The sequence below is a fragment of the Lithobates pipiens genome, unplaced genomic scaffold, assembly GCF_037356315.1.
Source record: "Lithobates pipiens isolate NorthernLeopardFrog02 unplaced genomic scaffold, aLitPip1_a1.2 Scaffold_25, whole genome shotgun sequence".
NCBI classification, from domain to species: Eukaryota; Metazoa; Chordata; class Amphibia; order Anura; family Ranidae; genus Lithobates; species Lithobates pipiens.
This window is the reverse complement of record NW_027507787.1, coordinates 209,661,133-209,686,100: the sequence shown is the minus strand read 5'-3', so window position 1 is coordinate 209,686,100 and position 24,968 is coordinate 209,661,133. Positions and strand designations below refer to the sequence as shown.

The window sequence follows — 24,968 nt, the reverse complement described above, 5'->3', positions numbered from 1 at the left end:
AAAATAATCCATACAGATCCACTACTTAATGGTCTGGTAATTTAATTTTAATGAAGTTGTTCGTAATGCGTTTTTCGCCTCCTTATAATGTCCTATGTGGGCTCCTAAACCTCTACTTTTCATATGACCTCTATTTGTTTGGAATGAGCATTGCGCATTAGTTTTGGTTATGTGCTCTGCTCTGTGCACACTACAGATCCCATAGTACACAGCCCCTAGTCCGGGAGTGAGCAAGAGAGGGTGGCTATGTTGCTATATACAGTGGAACCATGCCGGAGACTGAGAATTTTGAGACAGAGCATTAGAAGGGACTTTCCAACTTAAGAATACATACTTGAATATACATTTTTATTAAAAAATAACATTGTTTGGTGTCACTGGGCCACTACTTTAGCATGTCCTAAGGGCTATGGCTTTTGAATTGGGCCCAGTTTATTTTACAACTTATTACAACTCATTCTAGTAAAACATGTAAGGTAAGGAGGAGAAGTGATCAAAAGGTAGGTAAGACCTTGGTGACTGCAGGAAGCAGTAATAAATGAGTCCCTGGTATGTAATGTTTAATTAATCGCACTATATTTCAGCTTCATTTACTTAACAGTATGTATACTGCAAAGAGTTATATTAGCACCTTTGAAACATATGAAAATAACAAAATAAAAGCTGGAATTCCCTTTTGATTATCCCTTCCTTGTAACACTCTGTAGCGTACAATATGAATAAGGGATTTTGGCATTAACATCCATGCTATAGGTGACAGAACTTTGCCTGTACAGTGAGTTTTAGCACAATGAGCACTCCAGGCTGCAAAGGGTTAAAAAGATTCTAGGAGGAAAAAAAAAAGTATTTCTGGTCCACTGCAAGAACACTGGAGCTTAATAATTTTCTACAGAGTCCTTGGATTAGAGAGCTTTATTAAAATTACTTTGCTCCTGCAAAAGACAATAAAATAAATGAATATAAAGCGTATCCAGCGGTAAAGGTTAGGCTATTGCCGTGAACTAAACTCAAGGGTATGAAAGCAAAACCGGTAGAAGCGATGATTATGGCTTTATTTCCCTACTGAAAGCAATCCGCCTGTCCTGTGACTTACAGCTATATTACATGCACTGTACCCACAGCCCCTACCAGCCATATTGTGTACAGTCCGGGCACACAGCTGTAGTTTAACCATCAAACTCCAGTTTTTTCCCCTTTGGCAATTACCAATTACAATCATAGACCCCTGTTCTGATATTTCTTATAGATAATCTTTCATTAAAAAAATTAATCTAAAGCTTTTGTTATTTTCATTCTTAAAGCGGAAGAAAACTCATCCATAAAATAGTTTCCTTTCTGGCACATGCCGGAAAAGTAACACTCCCATTGGTTGTGCTCTCAACCAAACTGTCAAACCATCCAATGGCTGGTGTCATAACTGATCACCTGTGCAGCAGCATGGCAGCTGTAGATTAAACAGAGGCCAAGATGGGAGCTTTCTTGGCTGAACACGATAGGGGGGTTTACATACATGTTAAATGATATCTCAAACCAGTATGTACAGTGCCTTGAAAAAGTATTCATACTCCTTGAAATTTTCCACATTTTGTCATGTTACAACCCAAAATATAAATTATTGGGATTTTATGTGATAGACCAACACAAAGTAGCACATAATTGTGAAGTGGGATGAAAATAAGTGTTTTTCAATTTATTTATATTTTTTTATACAAATAATGATGTGAAAAGTGTGGCGTGCATTTATATTCAGCCCCCTTTACTATGATACCCCCAACTAAAATTTAGTTGAACCAATTGCCTTCAGAAGTCACCTAATTAGTAAAAAGAGTCCACCTGCGTGTAATTTAATCTCAGTGTAAATACAGCTGTTCTGTGAAGCCCTCAGAGGTTTGTTAGAGAACCTTAGTGAACAAACAGCATCATAAAGGCCAAGGAACACACCAGACTGGTCAGGGATAAAGTTGTGGAGAAGTTTAAAGCAAGATAAGGCTATAAAAAAAAAATACCCCCAGCTTTGAACATCTCACGGAGCTCTGTTCAATTCATCATCTGAAATTGGAAAGAGTATGGCACAACTGACGACCTACCAAGACATGGCAGTCCACCTAAACTGGCTTTGCAAGAAGAGTATTAATCAAAGAAGCAGGCAAGAGGCCCATGGTAACTCTGGAGGAGCTGCAGAGATCCACAGCTCAGGTGGGAGAATCTGTCCACAGGACAACTATTAGTCGTGCACTCCACAAATCTGGCCATTATGGAAAAGTGGCAAGAAAAAAACCATTGTTGAAAGAAAGCCATAAGAAGTCTTGTTTGCAGTTTGCAAGAAGCCATATGGGGGACACAGCAAACATGTGGAAGGTGTCCAGGTCAGATGAGACCAAAATTGAAGTTTTTGGCCTAAAAACAAAATGCTATGTGTGGCGGAAAACTTACACTGCATATCACCCTGAACACATCATACCCAATGTGAAACATGGTGGTGGCAGCATCATCTTGTGGGGATGCTTTTCTTCAGCAGGGAAAGGGAAGCTGGTCAAAGTTGATGGGAAGATGGATGGAGCCTAATAAGGGGCAATCTTAGAAGAAAACCTGTTAGTCTGCGAAAGACTTGAGACTGGGGTGGAGGTTCACCTTCCAGCAGGACAACGACCCCGAAACATACAGCCAAAGCTACAATGGAATGGTTTAGATCAAAGTATATTCATGTGTTAGAATGACCGGTATTTTGAAAAGAATAATGGGCAAAAATGTCACGCTCTAGATGAGCAAAGCTGGTAGAGACATCCCCAAAAAGACTTGCAACTGTAATTGCAGTGAAATGTGGTTCTACAAAGCATTGACTCAGGGGGGCTGAATACAAATGTAAGCCACACTTTTCACATATTTGTAAAAAAAAAACATTTATTATTTTCCTTCCACTTTCCTTTTCCTTCCACTTTGTGTTAGTCTATCACAAAAAATCCCAATGAAATACACTTAGGTTATTGGTTGTACATGACAAAATGTGGAAAATGTAAAAGGGGTATGAATACTTTTCAGGGCACTGTAATGGTTCAGACCTCTGTCAAGTATTTTTTGCTGTCTGTGTCCCATTGGGGAGATTTCCCCTCATCTCCTGTTTTGAGCAGATTATTATTATACAAGATTTATATAGTGCCAACAGTTTGCACAGCACTTTACAATGTAAAGGGGGGACAGTGCAATTACAATACAGTTCAATAAAGTAGAAATAGGAGGGTCCTGCTCATGGGGCTTACAGTCTAAAGAGAGGGGGAAATGGTACAAAAAGTAATAGCTGCGGGGGATGATCTGATGGAGGTGATTTGGGTACACCTCTCAGGTGGAAGTGGGGAGGCTTCCCTGAATAAGTAAGTTTTCAGGGATCACCTGAAGACCGATCTCTGCAAAGTAAGGGAAATCTGGTCTTACACAGCTGTCAGTGGAACACGTGTCCCCATTGGAAGAGTTCTCCTCTAGTCCTGTTCTAGCGACAACGCAACAATTTTTTGTTTTGCTCTCACTTTATGTCCCTATGACAATGCTCACCAGGCTGGTAAGCAGGGTGAATCTCCCCAGTGGGGATGGAGACAGAAATATCTTGCTTACCCTTTAAAAAAAAAAAAGGAAAAAAGACTTTACCCACATCAGCTCCGGAAGGTTTATCCCCACCCCACCTTTCATGACCAGGCCGTTTTTTGCGATATAGCACTGCGCTACTTTAACTGACAATTGTGCGGGGGTGAGATGATGTACCCAAAAAAAGGGTATTTTTTTCCCCCCACAGAGCTTTCTTTTGATGGTATTTGATCACCTCTGTGGTTTTTATCTTTTGCGCTATATACAAAAAAAGACCGACTATTTTATAAAAAAAAAAAGCACAATATTTTTTACTTTCTGCTATAAAACATATCCAGTAAAAAAAAATCTAATTTCTTCATCAATTTACGTTAGGCCAAAATGTATTCTGCTACAAATTTTTGGTTAAAAAAAAATCCCAATATGTGTCCAGTATATTGACTGGTTTGCACAAAAGTTATAGCGGCTACAAACTATCGGATATTTATTCATATATATATTTTACTAGTAATGGCAGAGATCAGCTGTCATTACTGTGATACTGCATTACTGCGATATTGCAGCGGACAAATTGGACACCTGACACTTTTTGGGGACCAGTGACACTAATACAGTGATTATCATGAATTACATACATACACATATACATAATATATATTCTTTCAGATAATACCCAAGTTACTAGTACCACTGTCTAAACCACAATCTGTTTACATTTCCTTTAAGGTAATACTGCATGAGGACAGATTGCTGCTTTGGTTTATCTTTCTTTCACTATGAAAGCAGATGCACATGCCACTCCTGTGCTTGGCAACACCTAACTCATAACAGGCCTAGAAGTCCGGGCAGCATGGTACAGAGTCATGCTGAGCTGCAATCAAGAATGCAGATTGGGCTGGGGCAGCCTTTTTACAGGGCATAAGTCAAAGTAAAAGTCAGAACTGCTGAACTGTTCACGATCAGTGACTCAAAGCACTAAAAATCCAAAGAAGACCGTAACAGTATGCTATCCATTTCTCTTAGTACAGGTTTCCTTTGCTTTTCATGTTTGGCAAGAGTTCTTCCTTTACTTATTGTTAGCTTAAGTAAAAATGTTTTTACTTTCTTACTCCTACTCCTCCTTCTTACTCCTAATTACTGTCACTAGTGAAAAGGGCGTATTCGTGCGCCACGATAACTCCATCCTGCAGTGATTTCATGTGCAGTAAACCATTAGCTTCCCGCATATTACAGGCGGCTCAATTCCATTCTCAGTGACAAATAACTTCGTTGTTTACTCTTTTGTGTGAAAAGGATCCCAAGCTGCACACTTTATTGGCTGGGAGAAATTGGCATATTTTACACTGGTAGTAAAAAAAAATAAAAAAAAATCATAAAACTGTATTGAGATGTTCAGCCAGCGTGGAATTTAACTACAGGAAAGAGGAAAGAGCAAAAAGACGTAATGTTACAGAAAATGTGTTCACTTATTACCTTGCCTTTGTCAAAGTAAAGGATAATCTCTTGGTAGAGCTGTTCTTTTAATTGTCCTTGTGTAGATGCATGGTAACCATCCCGCTGAGTAAGATGTGCTGCACAAGCTTCTTCGGACCACTTGTGGAGGAGGACCAGGTGAAGGACAGGACAGCGGGTAGAAATAAAAAAAAAAAAAAAAAAAAAAAAAAAGACAGCTATTACAGGTTATAAGTCTGTGTCCTGCACTGGATAACAATGTTTCTAAAGGAACCTATAGACATTATACTTGCAATAATAGAAAATCTCTTTTACACCTACTGTATTTTTTGCTCCATAAGACGCACCTGTGGGGGAAAATGTCTGTGCGTCTTTTTGAGCGAACACTGATCAGGCCAAACCCCCCCACCCCCCCCATGTCACAATACCGGGCAGCCATCTCCCACGAGTGCCGGGCGATCTCCTGGCTGGGCCTTTCACTCACCGAGGACAGAGCAGCCCCAGCGGCCGAATGGAGTACAGCCGCTCGGGCTGCTCCGTCTTCTGTCTGAGTGACAGGGGGATGTGATGAGGCCCTCGCCAGACACAGGTCAGGCTGCCTTTCATGGGCACAGGTAAATATTTTAGTACACTATTTGGTTCAGAATTCTTTTTTTTCCTCCTCTAAAACCCAGGTGCGTCTTATGGTCAAGTGCATCATATGGAGCGAAAAATACGTAACTTGCTGCAAGTATGGGCTTCTTCCATGTTTCAGAACCAGTCGTTACCCACTGTTCACACAGGATGCAAAATCCAATCTCATGGAAATATGAAACAAACGCCTATGTCAATGCTCAGTTGAATTGCCTGACAGTCTGCTAAGTACAACTTGAAACGAGAGAGTACCAGCACATAGCCACAAATCTTCACAAATTTTAAATTAGGTAAAGTGTAACTAAAAGCAACATTTATTTTTTATTTATTTTGGATAGAGTAAGGGAGGGTTATACCCCCCTGTCAGTTTTTTTGCCATCTCATCCCATAGAGGAGATTCCCATACACTTCCTGTTCCATATTCAAATAAGAAGTGAGAGGAAATTCTGGGTTGTTACCAGAACTAGTGTCCCCATAAGATTTCCCTCTATTACCGCTCTGATGTTAGGGTCTGAATCACAGCTAGGATGTCAGTTTACATTTAGGTTTATGTTTCTGAAAACAGCTCGGGTCACTTTTTTGTCCACTTTCATGCATTTTGAGTCACGTTAATGCATGAATGCCCCATTTATTTTTCATTGGTAAACATGTAAAACGCACATGCATGAAAGTGCAATAAAAACATGTCTTGACGCACATGCAAAACGTGTATCAACTTGCATTGAAAAAACACATAACGGAAAGGTGGGAACTAAGCCGTAAAGTGATGATTTACACTGCATCGTCTTTATGTTAAATGGTTTCATTGTGTCCATTCTGACAGCCTGGCTATTCATTTGTCGGTTGTGTTTATACTGGATGGTTTTATTCACTTGTTTTTATATTTATGCAGTTAATGATTAAAAGGTTAATTACTTCTCCCATCTTGTATGTCGATTGATCTATTTAAAAAAGATTTGTGGCAACAACCATATTCTGTTACTAAGGCTACATGGGCTGAAATGCATTAGTAGCGTTGATTCTGGATGTATGTCTTTTTAATCTATAAAAGGTTTGTGAAGGATCCTTGGCCAAGAGTGGCACTCTCATCTTAGAAGAAAATGAACTCGGCGTTGAAAAAAATGACGATGTGGAGCTGCGGAGAGGCAATTACACTTTCACACTATGATCAGGTTATGTTCACCTTTTAAAACATTATTCACTGTCCATTCTCTGTCATGAGAGAAGTATGCGGATTGACATTTTTAGCTGCTTTTTGAAAATGCTAGATGCCTGGTTGTGTGACTCGTTTTTAGACACAGAATAAGCATGTTTGAAATTTCAGGTCAGAAAAGTTTCAGAATTCCTGATCTCTACATTATTTCTAGGTTACGGACTCTGACAGCATTGTAAGCTAAGCTTCAGTATGACTATAAGTCTCAAAATAAGAGTCCACCAATTGCAGCCTTCATTATTCCTTCATGACAGAGGCCCATGAAAGAGAACCTTACATCCCCGAAAAGTGTATTTCTTGGAACCCTAGATACTGCAGAGGTTTCCTTTAGCTGTGGCTGACTGATATTTCATCTGATGGTGCCTGTAAAGTTCTGGATATAACACTACTTGGCAGATCTTTTTTAGCTGTCTGTAAGGATGGGATTCTAACTACCACTGTAAGAAGGGCATTCTTCCTGCTGACCACCAATACAAGAGACATTCTTTCCACTGATCCCTTATCAATTTTAGTAAGAGACCTAAAAAATGCTTCAAGGGGTTCATCTAGGGTAAAAGGGTAGAGAAAGGCAACATACTGTGCAACACACTATGGAATCTACAAGTGCTGGTTTTCCAACTGGTTCGTGTCTATATGAGGCCTCTTAGATTCTAGGTGCAGGCAAAGGTCTCAACTTCACTGCACTTCACTGCAAGTCAAAATGATGATCCTCCTTGTCCCACCATCTGAATCCCAAAATGTCAAATTTCTCTACTTTCCAGTGAAGTTTTGCCTTTAACAGCTAAACCTGGAATGTTTTAATCTCTTTCTCTACAACTAGAAAAAAAAAATTTGAGCTAGAGTTTCAGGTCAGCTGAACTGGTGCGTCACCATCGAGTATTCTGCGCAATGAACAGATACTACAGCTAGCTAAAGTCTACAGTGGGTAACAAGTCAAACCTTGTAAATTAAAGAGGATCTTATATTACGATGATGTTAAAACCAAAGTCTGTAAAACATTTCTCATTTTGAAAGAGTTATTTCCTGGTCCACATATGGCCTGCATACCCCTGAGTGTAAACTACAAATTCTGGAGCTGATATATTTAAATAGATTCAGACTGCATATTGCTTATGACTTGTTTTTTTGTCTGTCTCACGTTATGTCTCAAGAGGCTGCAGATACAAAAAAGATCTGGTCGGCCAGCATCGGAGAGAGACATAGTCATCAAATTGCACATATTAGAAAGTTTAGGTTGCCTTACCGGTTCAGTGCTTAATAAAGTTGTATTCACAGCATGCAAAGAGGGACAGGGACGGGATTCTTTACACCAATATATAGTAAAATAAATGCTTTTTTTAATATATATATATATATATATATATATATATATATATATACAGTGGTGTGAAAAAGTGTTTGCCCCCTTCCTCATTTCCTGTTCCTTTGCATGTTTGTCACACTTAAGTGTTTCGGAACATCAAACCAATTTAAACAATAGTCAAGGACAACACAAGTAAACACAAAATGCAATTTGTAAATGAAGGTGTTTATTATTAAAGGTGAAAAAAATTCCAAACCATCATGGCCCTGTGTGAAAAAGTGATTGCCCCCTAAACCTAATAACTGGTTGGGCCACCCTTAGCAGCAACAACTGCAACCAAGCGTTTGCGATAACGTGCAATGAGGCTTTTACAGCGTCCTGGAGGAATTTTGGCCCACTCATCTTTGCAGAATTGTCCTAATTCAGTTACATTAGAGGGTTTTCGAGCATGAACGGCCTTTTTAAGGTCATACCACAACATCTCAATAGGATTCAAGTCAGGACTTTGGCTAGGCCACTCCAAAGTCTTCATTTTGTTTTTCTTCAGCCATTCGGTGGTGGACTTGCTGGTGTGTTTAAGATCATTGTCCTGCTGCAGAACCCAAGTTCGTTTCAGCTTGAGTACACGAACAGATGGTCGGACATTCTCCTTCAGGATCTCTTGGTAGACAGCAGAATTCATAGTTCCTTTTATCACGGCAAGTCTTCCAGGTCCTGAAGCAGCAAAACAGCCCCAGACCATCACACTACCACCACCATATTTTACGGTTGGTATAATGTTCTTTTTATGAAATGCAGTGTTCCTTCTACGCCAGATATACTTGGACACACACCTTCCAAAGAGTTCCACTTTTGTCTCATCGGTCCACAGAATGTTGCCCCAAAAGTCTTGGGGATCATCAAGATGTGTTGTGGAGAAATTGAGACGAGCTTTGATGTTCTTTTTGCTCAGCAGTGGTTTTCTCCTTGGAACTCTGCCATGCAGGCCATTTTTGCCCAGTCTTTTCCTGATGGTGGAGGCATGAACGCTGACCTTAACTGAGGCAAGTGAGGCCTGCAGTTCCTTGGACGTTGTTGTGGGGTCTTTTGTGACCTCTTGGATGAGTCGTCGCTGCGCTCTTGGGGTAATTTTGGGCGGCCGGCCACTCCTGGGAAGGTTCACCACTGTTCCATGTCTTCGCCATTTGTGGATAATGGCTCTCACTGTGGTTCGCTGGATTCCCAAAGCTTTGGAAATGGCTTTATAACCCTTTCCAGACTGATAGATCTCAATTACTTTCTTTCTCAATTGTTCCTGAATTTCTTTGGGTCTCGGCATGATGTGTAGCTTTTAAGGATCTTCTGGTGGACCTTACTGTGTCAAGCAGCTCCTATTTAAGTGATGCCTTGATTGTGAACAGGTGTGGCAATAATCAGGCCTGGGTGTGGCTAGAGAAATTGAACTCAGGTGTGGACAACCACAGTTATAGTATGTTTTAACAAGGGGGGCAATCACTTTTTCACACAGGGCCATGATGGTTTGGATTTTTTTTCACCTTTAATAATAAACACCTTCATTTACAAATTGCATTTTGTGTTTACTTGTGTTGTCCTTGACTATTGTTTAAATTGGTTTGATGTTCCGAAACACTTAAGTGTGACAAACATGCAAAGGAACAGGAAATGAGGAAGGGGGCAAACACTTTTTCACACCACTGTATATATATATATATATATATATATATATATATTTTTTTTTTTTTTTTTTTTTTACTGCGTGTACAATACAAATCGTGCTGCTAAAGTGTATTTATAGTCAAGTGTTTTTAGAGAGTGGATGGGTTAAAACCGGTCAGTTTTTTACTGCTGTCCGTGTCCATGCTGGACAGATTACTCTTCTCTGTTTGACTAGTTTTAGCTGGGAAAAAAAAGTGAAGAAATATTCTAAACTTTAACAGTTGTCACCAGGACAGGACAAGAGGGGAAATCCTTCAATGGGGCACCTGTCCTGGCGAAAGCTTTCTAAAAGGGGCTATCCCCCTTACTTTGGAAACATTTTCTCTTTCTGTTGTGTCTTTGGGATTGTGGGACAGGAAGTGAGGAGAAGACACATCCAGTGAGAAACACAACAAAGAAAAACCTGATAGGAGTTTTAACTATTCCCTAGTCCGGTGATGACGAAGCTTGGCACCCCAGATGTTTTGAAACTCCATTTCCCATGATGCTCATGCACTCTGCATTGTAGTTGAGCATCATGGGAAATGTAGTTCCAACACATCTGGAGTGCCATCACTGCCCTAGTCTATCCAAAACAAAAACAAAGTTCTAGCCTATGATGATCTTTAAAATATTGTATTGTAATGTTTTTTTTCTTCTTTTTTTTCCAGTCTGGCTTAAACTACCAAAAAAGCACTCCAGCCAACATCCAGACATGCAAACCAAGCTCTACCCTGCCTTTCAATAAATTAAATTTCATGTTGATTTCCAGGGCAAAGCCAATGTGGAATCCAAGAAGAGATTTCTGATACTGAAGTTTAGACTAGCCCATGGAAACTTTCAGATGAGTGCTTCTGCTTACTGTTAAATATGCCAAAACGCCAACCTGGAGCAGCTTTAGACCAGTTTTACCCCAACAGTATCACACAGTACTGGTCAAGCTTACATTCAAAGAAATCATAAAGAGCAGTCTTTTCCACATACCTTTAGCAGCTTGGCATGAAGCAGTAGTGTAAAGGCAGCCTCCGTATAGTTATCACATTCTTTATGCAAGTCACACAGTTTGTACAAATACCTGAAAAGCAAAGAAGACAAAAGGCCAAACATGAACTCCGTGCATATTAAAACGCAGGCTATAGTCCTAAAATGAGGGGCTGTAGAAAACATCATGAAGAAACAAAATGATACCTAGTCTATGCTTTCACACTGGGGGGGTGCGGGCATCGGCGGTAAAGCGCCGCTATTTTTAGCAGCGTATGCGGCCGCTAGCAGGGCTGTTTTAACCCCCGCTAGCGGCCGATAAAGGGTTAAAACCACCCGCAAAGAGCCGCAAAGCAGCGCTTTGCCGGCGGTATAGCAGCACTGCCCCATTGATTTCAATGGGTAGGAGCGGTTTAGGATCGGTAAATACACCGCTCCTTCACCGCTCCAAAGATGCGGATAGCAGGACTTTTTTCACCGTCCTGCCAGCACACCATTCCAGTGTGAAAGCCCTCCGGCTTTCACACTGGAGTGAAAGGGGCCATTTTTTTCAAGCGCTACACAGGTGCTATTTTTAGCACTGTAGCGCCTCAAAACTGCCCCAGTGTGAAAGAGGCCTTAATGCACTTTAAGTGCTATGCTGCCTAGTACTCAACACTCACAAACTGTGTTTTTTCCATCATGGTTACTGGCTGCTTTAAAACCAGGCAGCCTCTAGAAGTCTGAAATAACAGATCATTCTTAAAGTGGTTGTAAACTCATACATATACCCAGTGAAGTGACTGGCCTCAGGTGACATACAGAGATGAAACAAATCCTCCTACATAAGTTGTACCTGTTTATCTGCAGTTTTATATTCTCTGCATCTGTTCAAATTCTGAGTTTAGAAAGCTTGCCTGAGCTGTGAGAAAACAAGGTGAAATTACACACTAAAAGAGCACAGTGAGAAGAGCTCCTAAAGCTGATTGGAAGGAAGGGGCACACCCCTTTCACACAGCACACAGGAACAGAGCTGAGGCTGTCAGCTCAAGATCCCTCCCGTCACCTTTTTTCTCTTGGTGTTAGGAAAACTTGTCAGAAGTGACTCATGCTGATAGCAGAGGGACAAAGCACCAGACAGAAATTACACTAATACCATGTACACACAATAGGATTTTCCAACAATAAAATGTTGGATGTGAGCTTGTTGTCGGAAAGTCCGAACCGTGTGTATGCTCCACAGAACATTTGTTGTCGGAATTTCCGGCAACAAATGTTTGAGAGCAGGTTCTCAAATTTTTTGACAACAAAACTTTTTGTTGGAAATTCCGAGCGTGTGTACATAAGTCCGACGCACAAAAGTCCATGCATGCTCAGAATCAAGCAGAAGAGCCTCACTGGCTATAGAACTTACTTTTTCTTGGCTCGTTGTACGTCACCGCGTTCTTAACGTTCGGAATTTCCGACAACATTTGTGTGACCGTGTGTATACAAGACAAGTTTGAGCCAACATCCTTCGGAAAAAAATCCACGGTTTTGTTGTCGGAAAATCCGATCATGTGTACGAGGCATTAGGGGTTGATTTACTAAAGGGAAATGGATTGTGCACTTTGCAAAATGCAATTACTTCAGAGCTTAGTAAATGAGGTAAAGCTTCATTTTGCAAAGAACACACGATCGCATGCAAGGGAAAAAAAAAAAAAAACACAACAGCAATTTTGCCTGCACATGATTGGATGATGGAAGTCAGCAGAGCTTCTGTTCATTTACTAAGCTCTGGAGCAACTGCACCTTGCAAAGTGCACAGTCTATTTGCCTTTAATAAATCAATCCCTTAGTGCTCCTAATTGAGACAAGTACACTCTATAGAAGGATATGCTTTGTTCATATTTCACTTCTGAGGTTTACAACCACTTTAAGGCTCTCCGTAGCTGTATTACAGAGCCCACATAGGACAATCAAGCCATAACATTCATTTTCTTTGAGACTTTTTAGGTAAACAGATTTAAATTCTTCAGAACTGGCAAAACCATTTCATTATACCTGGAAATTCTAGTAGTAACCTGGATTTTGTGCAGTTTTGTTTACTGGTCACCCAGCTCATATAGTGAATTACCCATAATTCTAGTAATCTCCGATAATGGCAGCCCCCCGCCCCCCCGTCCTGCTCTAACAGATAATGTTCAGTCATTGAGCTGATTAGATCAAAACATGACTCAACTACTCTGCCTGCCCACTGGTGGTCCACTCCTGTACGGACTAAGTACATTTTCACACACTTCAGTATAACTCAACTCATCCTACTTCCCTGTCATCTTCTTAGCACGTGCACCTCCCTCTCTGTGGCAATGATTTATGCCATATCATGCACCTTTAGCTCCAGCCTAATACCATCAATGTATTCACTCTTACACCCAATACCATCTTATGTTCACATATAAAACTTGCTAAAATAGTTAAGTCCACTTTCTGTCAGGATTCGTAATAGCACCTTTGTATGCAACCAAAAATGGTCATATATGCGTTTACTTGCATCCTATACCATTGTAGCCATGGTGTTGCAGCTAGTAACAAACAATCTGCCAATATCACCCCACTGCCAGACTTCATACATCCTTTCCAGACAATATGAACAGTCTTTTGCAAGCTTTTTGTTGTTTTATTGGGGGGGGGGGGGGGGGGGGGTACAACGTGGATAAGGATAGGAATATGGGATGCCCTTAAGATAGGTCTTTGCCATCAGATTTAAGGATTTTAGTACACTTTGAATAAAGTTAGAGCCAGAAGATATAATGTGCATATAGGATTTAGTATTAGTTTCCTCCTACATCTCCATGCAGACTGTTGCTCGGCCTGCGGCTCAACCCCCGCAGACTATTCCATCTAAGAGTCATCTAACCAGCCAACCGTGTGGTGGCAGAGACATCACTAATGACCGTGTAAAAGTAATATTCTTAGATCTTTCATCTCCTGCCCATAACTTGTTGCCTCCTGTACACTTGGTTCCTCCAGCATTAACTTAATTACTGTATTGAAATATGTCACATCCATTTCTATTGAATAGTAGGGGCCCACTCTGAATAAGCTTCTCTACTGTGGCTCTTGTTGCTCGCTGCCACTAGGCCAGAGGCCTGCAGAACATCTCCCCGGAGGCCAAGTGAGTTAAAAGCATATCTTCTAGGAAATCTGGACTACTGTTCCCAGCAAGCCCAACTTGCAAATCACGTGCCTGCAGGTAGCATCAACTTGAGACAGATCCCCAGTCCCTTTTCTGATCCAGGACTCCCCATCATCCACCGGGTTTATTGCTTAAGACTCCACTAGTGACCGTGTACTAGCAGAGTTCCCTTCACAGACTCCTCGGCACTCCAGCCGCACTGTGGTAACACACGCGCCAAACTTCCAACAGACCTGAGTCCTTAATGAGGAACTTTGACAGGACCATGCATACCAACAGTTTCACCTGCCCTTCTGCTCCAGTAGTTCCCTGCCATCTGACCCTGTGGTGGCAGAAACATTGCCAATGACCGTGTAGAAGCAATGTTCCCTTCACAGCTCTCCCCTCCTGTGATCGGAGCAGCCCCCCTAGATGGGATGGCCTCCTGCGACTGACTAACATGCCACTCCTCACTTAAGCCAGCTGACTCTCCCCCCCCCCCCCCCCCCCCGCCGTGGAGAATCACCTCAACTTACATATAAGGCCCGCCCCTTGCCAATCTCGATGGGGATTGGTCAGGGCTCACACACAAGCTGCCCGACACTCCAGTTCCAGGGCCAGCCCCCTTTCCATAACATTCTCCCTGGAACAGAGGGAGGCACCTCAGAGCCAGAGCACAGGTGGTAATGCCCACAGCTACTCTGACCACTCCCAGCCCCCAGATCAAAACAGACAGGCCTAGCACGCAGCATACGCCTGCCTAAATTTACCTGTGCTGGATAACCTGGTAAAAATACCTTACCAACACCTACCTATTGGTAGAGGGTGCTACACCATCTTATGTCTACATATAATTTGCCCCCACTTTGCCACTGCATAAAAACCTAAAGCTGGGTACACGTGTTAAATTTCTTTTTCGAACGACTATATGGAAATCCTCTTGCCATCATTGACTCAACTAATTTTGTTAGTCCTTAAAATTTCATCCAGATCTGCTATCTGAATGTACTTCCAGATGTATTAATCAGGTTTCATTACAATATGTATGATTTTTCCCAAATTAAATCACATTCACAGAATTTCGTTTTGACCCCATCAACTATTAGAAAATGGAACAAATATTCCAAAATTGATGATCTTCAAACGAAAACGTATATTTGTGTTTACCCAGTAAAAAACCTTCCTTTCAGCCTGGATCCTAATCAAACGCCAGTTCTCTATTTTCCTCCATTCAGCTTATCCCTTGTTATTTTAGCCACTTTGTTCCAATTCTTTTTATCCCAAAGCCCAATCTATTCCTTTCCATCTGTCAAAATACAAGACTTTGGGCAGCCTCCATTCAGTGCCAGGACAGTTTACGATTTTGTTAAAGAAGCATGCATAAGAAAGCGGATTATGGAATATAATGACACTCTTCTGAGATAAGGACGGAGGAACATAATAACACTAGACTGAAATACAGAGCAAACAATCTGTATAAGAGATTTCACTACACAAGATCATTTTTGAGTGCTTGTAGCAGTTAAAAATTAGAAGCACGTTGTATTTTACGAGCTTGTAGCCTAGCCAGCAAGCTGAAGGCAGCAGCTTGCTCATGCATTTATATTCATTTTAATTTTATTGTTGTCCTTGGACAAATGGCTTACAAGTGATTACTCAAATTTTAAGATAGCCATACAAGGTTGTGAATTATTATTATTTATTTTTTTTACAAAACTTGTTCCTTGGGTCTGCAACATTATTTTTTTTGTTGCCTACAGAGTAGCAGTGGTGTGCCTTTTAGTATAGGATGAGGTTCAGTGAACTGGATTTGTTAATTGGTTTCTATTTACAACATATGTAAACCCAACTACCATCTCTTGTTATGCCGTGTACACAGGAAAGGACTTTCTGGCAGACTAGGTCCGACGGTCTTCCCGACGGACTTTCCGAACGAACGGACTTGGCCACACACAATCACACCAAAGTCAAACGGATTTGAAGGTGATGACGTACGATCGGACTAGAATATGGAAGTTCATAGCCAGTAGCCAATAGATGCCCTAGCGTTGGTTTTAGGCCATCGGACTAGCATACAGACGAATGGATTTTTCGACTGGACTTGAGTCCGTCTGAAAGATTTGAAACATGTTCTAAATCTAAAGTCCGTCTTAGACAGCAAAGGTCCGATGAAGTCCATACACGTTCGAATTGTCCGGCGGATTCGTTCCATCTGACCTTTGCTGTCGAAAAGTCTGGTCGTGTACACGGCATAAGATTTAACAAGGTAACAGCATTCCAAAAGTAATTTTCAATATATTTTAAGGCTGCATTTTTTTTTTAAATATTATATTGTGATATGGCTATAACGGTCCTTCATTAGTTCCCTTCTATGACAGAGTGAAAATGCTGTGAACCTGTCTCCCAATTTGCTCTTGTCTGGCCACCTTGTCAAATGGGCTTATGATGGTGACTACAAGTGGCTTTTTCAATACATGTTGCCCAAACATGGCCCACTGTTGTCACCATCAGTGCCCTATAAAAAAATGCCATGCAGCCATCAAGGAGGCTGTAGGAGATGAGCAGCATTGAGATGCAACAATGGGTAAAAAGAGGAAAAACAAGGATTTAATTTTAAATAAAAGGCAATTGTTTAGAATATACAGAGCTTTAGAAAACTAAAGGTCATTCAGTTAGGGTCTACACATTTTTCAAGTATATATCATTGATACATATTGCCCATTACAGGTACAGTTGTGCTCAGAAGTTTGCATACCCTGGCAGAAATTATGAAAGTTTGGCATTAATATTGAAAATATGACTGATAATGCCAAAAAAAGTATTTTAAGTATAGCAATCACATTAAGCCATTTATTATCACAAAGCTTTTTGGATCCTTTTTAAATCATAACAGAAATCACCCAAATGGCCCTGATAAAAAGTTGACATAACCTGGAATGTTTGGCCTTGGTAGAGACACAGAATGTGGCACACACAGGCTAACATGGCAATTAAAGGTGCATTTCTCACATTTGTGGCTTTTTAAATCACAATTAGAGTCTGTGTATAAATAGTCAATGAGTTTGTTAGCTCTCACATGGATGCACCAAGCAGGCTAGACACTGAGCCATGAAGAGGTAGAAAAGGACAGTCAAAAGATCTGCATAACAAGGTAATGAAATTTTACAAAGATGGAAAAGGATAGAAAAAAGATGGATTACATAGACTCGTATGGAACGGCATGTTATTGCCATCATCCCTTAATGTACATAATGACTGAATACCTTAAAAGGTGGGATATTAAAGGCAATATCCATAACAATGTTTTTTATATTTATATACAAAAATATTTATTAGTACAAAACAATTAAAAAAGCCGCTCTTTGTCGCTCTATACCTGTACAAATTGCATATTATACCGTGTAAACATTTTGTATAATCATACTATTGTAGTTTTTAATTGTTTTGTACTAATAAATATATTTGTATATAAATATGAAAAAACATTGTTATAGGTATTGCCTTTAAAATCCCACCTTTTAAGGTATTTAATCATTAAGGATATAAAAAGATATATCCAAAGCCTTTAATATGCCAGTTGGTACTCTTTAATCACTTATTAAAGTGGTTGTAAACCCTTTACAACCACTTTAAACTACAGGCAAGCCTATAATTGGGCTTACCTGTAGCTGCACTGGATAGCTCCTAAACCTACACGGTTTAGGCAATATCCCTGTATTTGCATGTGCCGACGTCATTGGCACATACGCACTCAAGACAACTGAAGCAATGGCGCGTACGTGCCGTTGCTTCAGTTGTACTGTGCCGTTCCCGGCTACACCCATGCTATGCATACTAGCTCATTATGCCTTTGTCTTGCAGGTTTTTTTGTGTGTGTTTAAATAGGGATTACAACCACTTTAAGAAGTGGAAAATTTGGGGATCTCTTAATGCCAAGCCAAGGTCAGGTAGATCAAGAAAGCTTTCAGCCACAACTGCCACAGGAACTGTTTGGGATACAAAGAAAAACCCACAGGTAACCTCAGGAGAAATACAGGCTGCTCTGGAAAAAGATGGTATGGTTGTTTTTTAAAGAGCACAATATGAGGATACTTGAACAAAAATAATTAAAAATAGTTTATGTTTAGTTCCACTTTAAAGCGACTCTGCCTTGACAAAAAAAAGTATGTGTACTGCCATTGTTGGGCAACATTGACAAGCTAGTTTCCTGGCTGTATCTGGCATCAATACTTCCGAGTCACAAACCTGGAATAAACCTATTGTAAATATGTGCCAGAATTCCTAAGAATTCCAGCCATGAAACTATGCTCAAAGAGGTTAGGAATGGCAGCCTCCGAATGTTTCTCATGACAAAATCATTTTAACAAAAGGTTCTCACACTAAAGCAATATGTTTCAAGGTGCTGACACACATTTTACACGTTAACGCGTGCGGTGTTAAGGCAATACATTCATTATGAATGGGCTGCCAACACACTACTCTGGAAAAACTACATGCATGACCTTTTTTTTAAAAAAAAAGTAGCGTACTACAAAGCACGGTATGGTGTACCATGGTGGGTTATGCATTGCACTCAACTGTATAGTGCACTGGGGTGCCATTCAGGATGAATGGCACCGCAACACACTATACATTGAGCAGGTCCATCAGCATGGGTTGTGGAAACTTGCATTGCTGCAACGCACAAGTGTGAATAGACCCTTAAAAATTTGGCCACGCTCAGCGATGGGCAAATATAAAATATGTAGGCCAAGGAGGTGCCAACTTCCCCCATCATTCAGGGGGCAGATCGACCTAAAAATGATCGGAACAGCCAACCATCGAACAGAAAAAGCTGGCAACAGTCCATACACCTGGTGAATGCTGCCAGAGAAAAAGTCCTAAACGAGCATCTCTGCACACAATTTGCACTTATTGCAGTCCTTTAAAAGCAAAGTTCACCCGCTATTAGGTTACATAATGCTTTCTGAACTTGGCAGATATATTCATTTTTGTGCTTCAGGAAGAACAAGCTTCCGTTATTACATTTTCAATAATATAAAACATAGTAACTGTGTAATCAGCTAGCCACAAATTGGAAAGGTGAAACAGTAATGCATGCATTCTTTTTCCGTAAAACGCTAAGGCCTATTGAAGCTACAATAATGGAAGAAAATGAAATTCATACATAGAGTGCATTTGTTCAGCTATCAACGAGCAAGGATACAAATAATACAATGAATATGAAAAGGTACAAGAAACAGAACTGTAACTTAAAATAACATTTATGTAAAATGATAGTCTGTTTAGACAAGTTGATGCTTTACACAGCATATTATTTTGTTCAAGCACCTTACTAAATCAGTTCTAGCTCCGCACATACAGAATGAATATTTGATTAATATTAAAACCTGTGCTCTGCCCACACAGTGCACATAAAAATTATATTTTAATATAGTACAGCACAGCACCTTTTGTCTGTGCACCCGTTGCTCGGCTCTGCTGTTGGGAGCTAAAAAAATAAAAAAAAATAAAGTTGGTATCTCCAGGTATGGAGGAGCATTTGACTTGTTCCTCCTTTGGATTTGACCCTCTAATGCCTTCTTTGTGGCACCAAGTCAATTTAATGTGTAGATGGGTCAACATAGTAAAAAAAAAAAAAAAATGTAAAGCCATCTCTGCAATAACTGTACATTTCCCAATGGTTTACTCCTTTAAAAGGAGAGGTAGGGCCTAAGCTATTTTGGATATACTTCAGGACATCTCCAGAGCCTCTCCCATCCTGTGGAACTCCCTGCCCCGGTATGCCCGATCAGCCCCTAACCTGTCCACCTTTAGGAGATCCCTGAAAACTCACTTATTCAGGGAAGCCTATCTTACACCCACCTAACAACTGTCCCCGAGCCACCCCAATAAACCATTCCCTGCATCTATTACCTTTTGTACCACCCCCTCTCTTTAGATTGTAAGCTCTATGAGCAGGGCCCTCCTCTCCCTTCTGTATTGAACTGGACTGTAATTGTTCTGTCCCCCCTCTACATTGTAAAGCACTGTGTAAACTGTTAGCACTATATAAATCATGCATAATAATAATATACTTTCCGTAGGTCTCGGGAGTGCAGTGGTAGGGGACAGATGCGGAATCTACCTAGGCGAATATCTTTTTTTTTTTCTTGAAACCCATATTTATCTTTGAACAACCCAACAAGTAGAAAAATTCAGGGCAAAAATATTCCTGCTTCTTCTTTATTCATTCTGCAGATTTTTGCTTTTTCCATACGCCCCGCTGCTTCTTGATCATTAGCCCAACAGTCATTAGATGAGGAGCCCTGACATGGGAAAACTGTTTGTACTAGGAAGGTTAACTACCCCTCCAATGGGGGCAACCAATACAAGCATACCAATTCTTTGCAAGAACAGTAACCAAACTCAATCCTCCACTGCAAAAGTAGGCATTACTGCCATCTTGTGGAGTGTTGGTGGGTAATGTCAGCAGTGGAAGGGAAAGAAGCAAGGGCGAAGGCAGGATGAAAGCACTAACAAAATGTCCTGTTACTAAAAGTATCATGCAGCCACCACATCTCTCTATCTGCACAACCTTACTGGTAGAGAGTCACATAAAATAAGAATTCAGCTTCCCTAGTGCATTCTGGCTTTCATCTTCTTAGTTTTGTATATATAGAATATGACAAAAGGTAGTGAAGCTTTTTAAATTCAGCATTGATATTTCCATGTGCTGCAATATCGTTATTATGCGTGGGATTCATGAAATCCCCCGTCCAGATGACATTCCTCAGTTGTAATGGCTATTAAGTGAACTCCGTAATGGCTCTAAAATTTCACAAAGTAAAACTGCAATATATTAGATCTCATAATGGAAGGATTACAAACCTTATATACATCTCTTCTCTCTCAATCTCTTTGTAGAAATTCTGCAAAGACAAGATAACAAATATTACTTTCAGCTATCATTCCTTGTCCTTCTGTAGCTTTAAAAGGGTATCCAACTATTTCTCCGATTTAGCAGGAACTGCATTTGTTCAGTAAAATTATTATTAGGCAAGCGTATGAAACCTTTTGTTTCAGAACTAGTCTGGTTTTTTGGATGATTGTATTTTATTAGATTGGTTTCGTAACTTTTTTTTTTCATTGACTGGGGTTTTGCTTTTTGGATTATGAGTAGTCCAGAGTCTGGTCATCATTTTCCTACATAAACAAGGGAGTATGGAACCACATCCTTCACATGTACATGAACAGACTAGAAGTAATGGGAGGGTACCCACTGCTTACCCAAAATATGGAAAGAGGTATTGTACAAGAAAAATTTAATATTTTTTGTCCACAAGGTGGGTTGCTGATCAATACTGCCATGACCCAATTCAGGTTAAGTGCCTATTTCTTCAGACAGTTTATTTTAGAGTATTGTAAATACCACATGAGAATTTCCAAACAGTCTCTTCCAACTGGTCAATGTATCTCAAAAGTCTCTTGTAACTTGTCAAAAGGTCCTCAACTCCTGACGTGCCAGCGGTTCTCAAAAGGCTATTTAAAATGTGTTAGTGGTGATTCTTAACACTAATTCGGGCAATAATAGTCTTTTGCTACTTAATGGTCTCTTGTAAGGTAGCAGCAGTGAAATCAGGTAGGTGGCCCTTTTGTCAAGTCACAACCCAAATACAATTTTGGGAGGTGGTTGTGTTGGGTCATAAATGGCATCATATGAAAATACAGGTTACAAATTATGTTACAGACATATATGTGCTCACTTGCCTCTTAAATCACTCTTAAAATCAGTACCAAATGAAAACACAAGCACCATTTAAAAACAGGCTGAAAAGTAAGACTGCACTAAAATCACTTATTTTCTTTGAGTTATTATTCCTGCTTATGGTATAAAAAAAAAAAAAAAAAGAAGATGGTCTAGTGCAAGGGTCTAAAAACTTTCTAAACCAGTGATTCTCAACCAGGGTTCCCTGGAACTCTAGGGTTCCCTGGAACTCTAGGGTTCCTCCAGAGGTTGCTAGGGGTTCCTTCATCATTGGGCCATTTCTGCCTCTCTGATAAGTTCCCACTGACAACATTGATATTTTTAGCTATCTGTAAGGAGGCAATTCTTCCCAATGACCACATGTATAAGGACCATTTTTCCCACTGACCAACACACTAATGTATCATGAGCTGTAGATTTCTAATTGTTAGCAGGGGTTCCCTGAGACTGGAGAACTATATCAAGGGTTCCTCTAGGTTGAAAAAGGTCGAGCAAGGCTGTTCTAAACAAAGGAGCAATTTACTGTAGTTCACAATTTAGGTGGGTCAGACTTTTCCTAGCAGGAGTAAACAATGACCCATTTTTGGTCAGTGCAAGGAATAGAGGCCGAATGTTGGAGTCAGTGGAAGGAATAGTGCCCGATTGTTGGTGTCAGTGGAAGGAATAGTGCCCGATTGTTGGTGTCAGTGCAAGGAATTATGTCCCATTGTTGGTGTCAGTGGGAGGAATCGTGCCCTATTGTTGGTGTCCATGGCAGGAATAATGCCTCAAGGGCCAGATAAAGGCAAGCAAAGGCCACATCTAGCCACACAGGCCACAGTTTGGAGATCACTGGTCTAGTGAATACACACTATTATGGCAGCTGTTTGCTTGGCTGGGGGGGGGGTATTCTCAAAATATTTGAAATGCATGTTTAAAGTATAACTATAGGAAGATTTTTCATTTTTCACTTTGGATAGCGAAAGGGAGGGTTTTTACTCCTGTTGGTTAATGTTTTGCTATCTGTGCCTCACCATCCCCCAAACAGGAAGTGAGAGAAAATCCCTGAAAATTTATAAAAATTACTTGGGGACTCCCAGGTCACCAGAACTAGTGTCCCCATTGGAGGATTTCTCCTCTATTACTTTTCTGGGAACAAATCAAAATTTGGGATTTTCTTTAACTTTCACTTTCAATACTAAAGGTAAACAGAATATGGGGGGCACAGACAGCGATACAAACTGACAGGTGTTCTTATACCTCTCCACTTCAAAACAAAAGAAAAAGTTTTGCCTTTAGTTCTACTTTAAGCAAAGAAGGCTTAAAGGTCTACAACATATTGGAGAGAGTGGAATAAGGAAGACCTTTAGAAGGCTTAATATTTTTATGAACTGCAGCAAAATAATTTCTAAACTAAAATAAAAAAAAGTGCAATATAATGTATGCTCTGGTTTCAATTTTGAATAGCGTAGTATAGAGTTAAAGCCTTACATTTTCTTTTTTTTTGTCCCTGTCCAGGAGATTTTGCTCCACTTACTGAATGTGATAGGAAGTGAGGGGAAATCTCAACAACAGGCACACATAAAATAACATAACTTAATTTTTGTTTTGAAGAGTGGGAAATATTTAATTTCAAAATGTGTACGGCTGTGTCTCCACCGGAGAGCTTTCCCTCTACTTCCTGTATGGAGGTCAGGCCAGGAAGTGAGGGAATATGTTCTCAGTGACACAAATCAGAAATTCTACACATTTTCTACTTTTTCAGAAAAACAAAAAGTTTATGCTGGAGTTCCACTTTAAGGCATATTGACAAATCTAAGTCATTATAATGGATTTCACCCCATTAAGAAAGCCTATGTTTCCTTCCATCTTCTAAGTACACACTGACCAGAACGTTGACAGTGCAGCTCATCCGGTTTTCTTTGTTCTCATCATGCATTATTGTTCTATAGTCCAACAGTCTCTCCATCAGGCGAACAACCAAGTTCACAAAGGTCTCTCCGGTCTTTGCCAGATACTTATGTTTCCTACAGTGCTCCAAGAGTCTGCAATAAGTAGAAAAAAATAAAAATAAATCACTCCAATCTGGTTCCTGAATGTTATTTTAATCCCTGTGCTTCATTAACACATGTTAATTATAAATGAAGTGTAAAGTTCACGGCTTGCTTGTTATTGTCTCCTGTGCCTATACTTGGGTTTAAAGCTTAGCGGTTAATCAACACTTACATTTTCTCAAACAACACTTTGTACTGCTCGTCCCCTCGCCCTCCTTCCACTTCATGGTCCAACTTTGTTATAATCTCATTCTCAAACTGAAAGACACAGAGCATAAATACAAGTTTAAATGTAACGACAGCATAAAAAATATACAGATTTAATGAAAGATAATGCACCATTAACCCTTTCGCTGCCAGAGCAGTTTTTGCGTGTTTTATTATGTCAAACGATATTACTGCAAAGGTCTAGGAAAAGCAAAATTTCAGTAAAAAAACAAACCAACGTAAATTTTAGGGCAAACAAACGCAATAAATTACACACATTTTTGGTAAAATATAACCGAGTAAATAGATACCCAACATGGCAAACCTTCAATTTTTGTGGCGTCAAACTGCAGTACCCTATAGATGATGCTTCAAAAGCCCCCTATAGGTATCAGTTTGTGTTTTTGAGAAGGTGTTGTGTGTAATGCCGCGTACACACGATCGGACATTCCGACAACAAAATCCATGAGATTTTTTCCGACGGATGTTGGCTCAAACTTGTCTTGCATACACAGGGTCACAGAATGTTGTCGGAAATTCCAAACGTCAAGAACGCGGTGACATACGACGAGCCGAGAAAATTGAAGTTCAATAGCCAGTGTGGCTCTTCTGCTTGATTCTGAGCACGCATAGAACTTTGTGCATCGGAATTTCCGAACAACGGATTTTGTTGTCGGAAAAGTTGAGATCCAGATCTCAAATTTTGTGTGTCGGAAATTCCAAATTCAAATTATTGCTCGCTCTCCGGTGTGCACGGCGATATGTAAAATGTGTATCACAATCAACATTTTAATGTGTAGGCACCCCGATGCATGCGTTTACGTTTGTGCGTGTGTATATGTGATGGGGGGCTTAAAAATTATTTTAGGGGGATTTTATGCACTTTTGTGTTACTATTTCTTGCACGCAAAAAATTTTGTCAATCACATTGTCCGTTATGTGATTTTTTTTTGGGCGACAGGTTCTCTTTATTAAGCGATGCAGGGTCTAAA

General features: G+C 40.2%; 1 protein-coding gene across 1 annotated transcript in view; it reads right to left on the bottom strand.

Annotated features, from left to right (window-relative positions):
- Positions 1 to 24,968, bottom strand: part of DOCK1 (dedicator of cytokinesis 1) — a 613,707-nt gene that overhangs the window by 92,341 nt on the left and 496,398 nt on the right. Inside the window, exons 34-38 of the mRNA XM_077455510.1 lie at positions 23,942 to 24,027; positions 23,604 to 23,760; positions 20,860 to 20,900; positions 10,857 to 10,947; positions 5,050 to 5,169 (exon numbers count right to left, since the gene is read on the bottom strand). Coding sequence (XP_077311636.1) covers positions 5,050 to 5,169; positions 10,857 to 10,947; positions 20,860 to 20,900; positions 23,604 to 23,760; positions 23,942 to 24,027 — 495 coding nt within the window. The remainder of the gene's footprint in view (positions 1 to 5,049; positions 5,170 to 10,856; positions 10,948 to 20,859; positions 20,901 to 23,603; positions 23,761 to 23,941; positions 24,028 to 24,968) is intronic.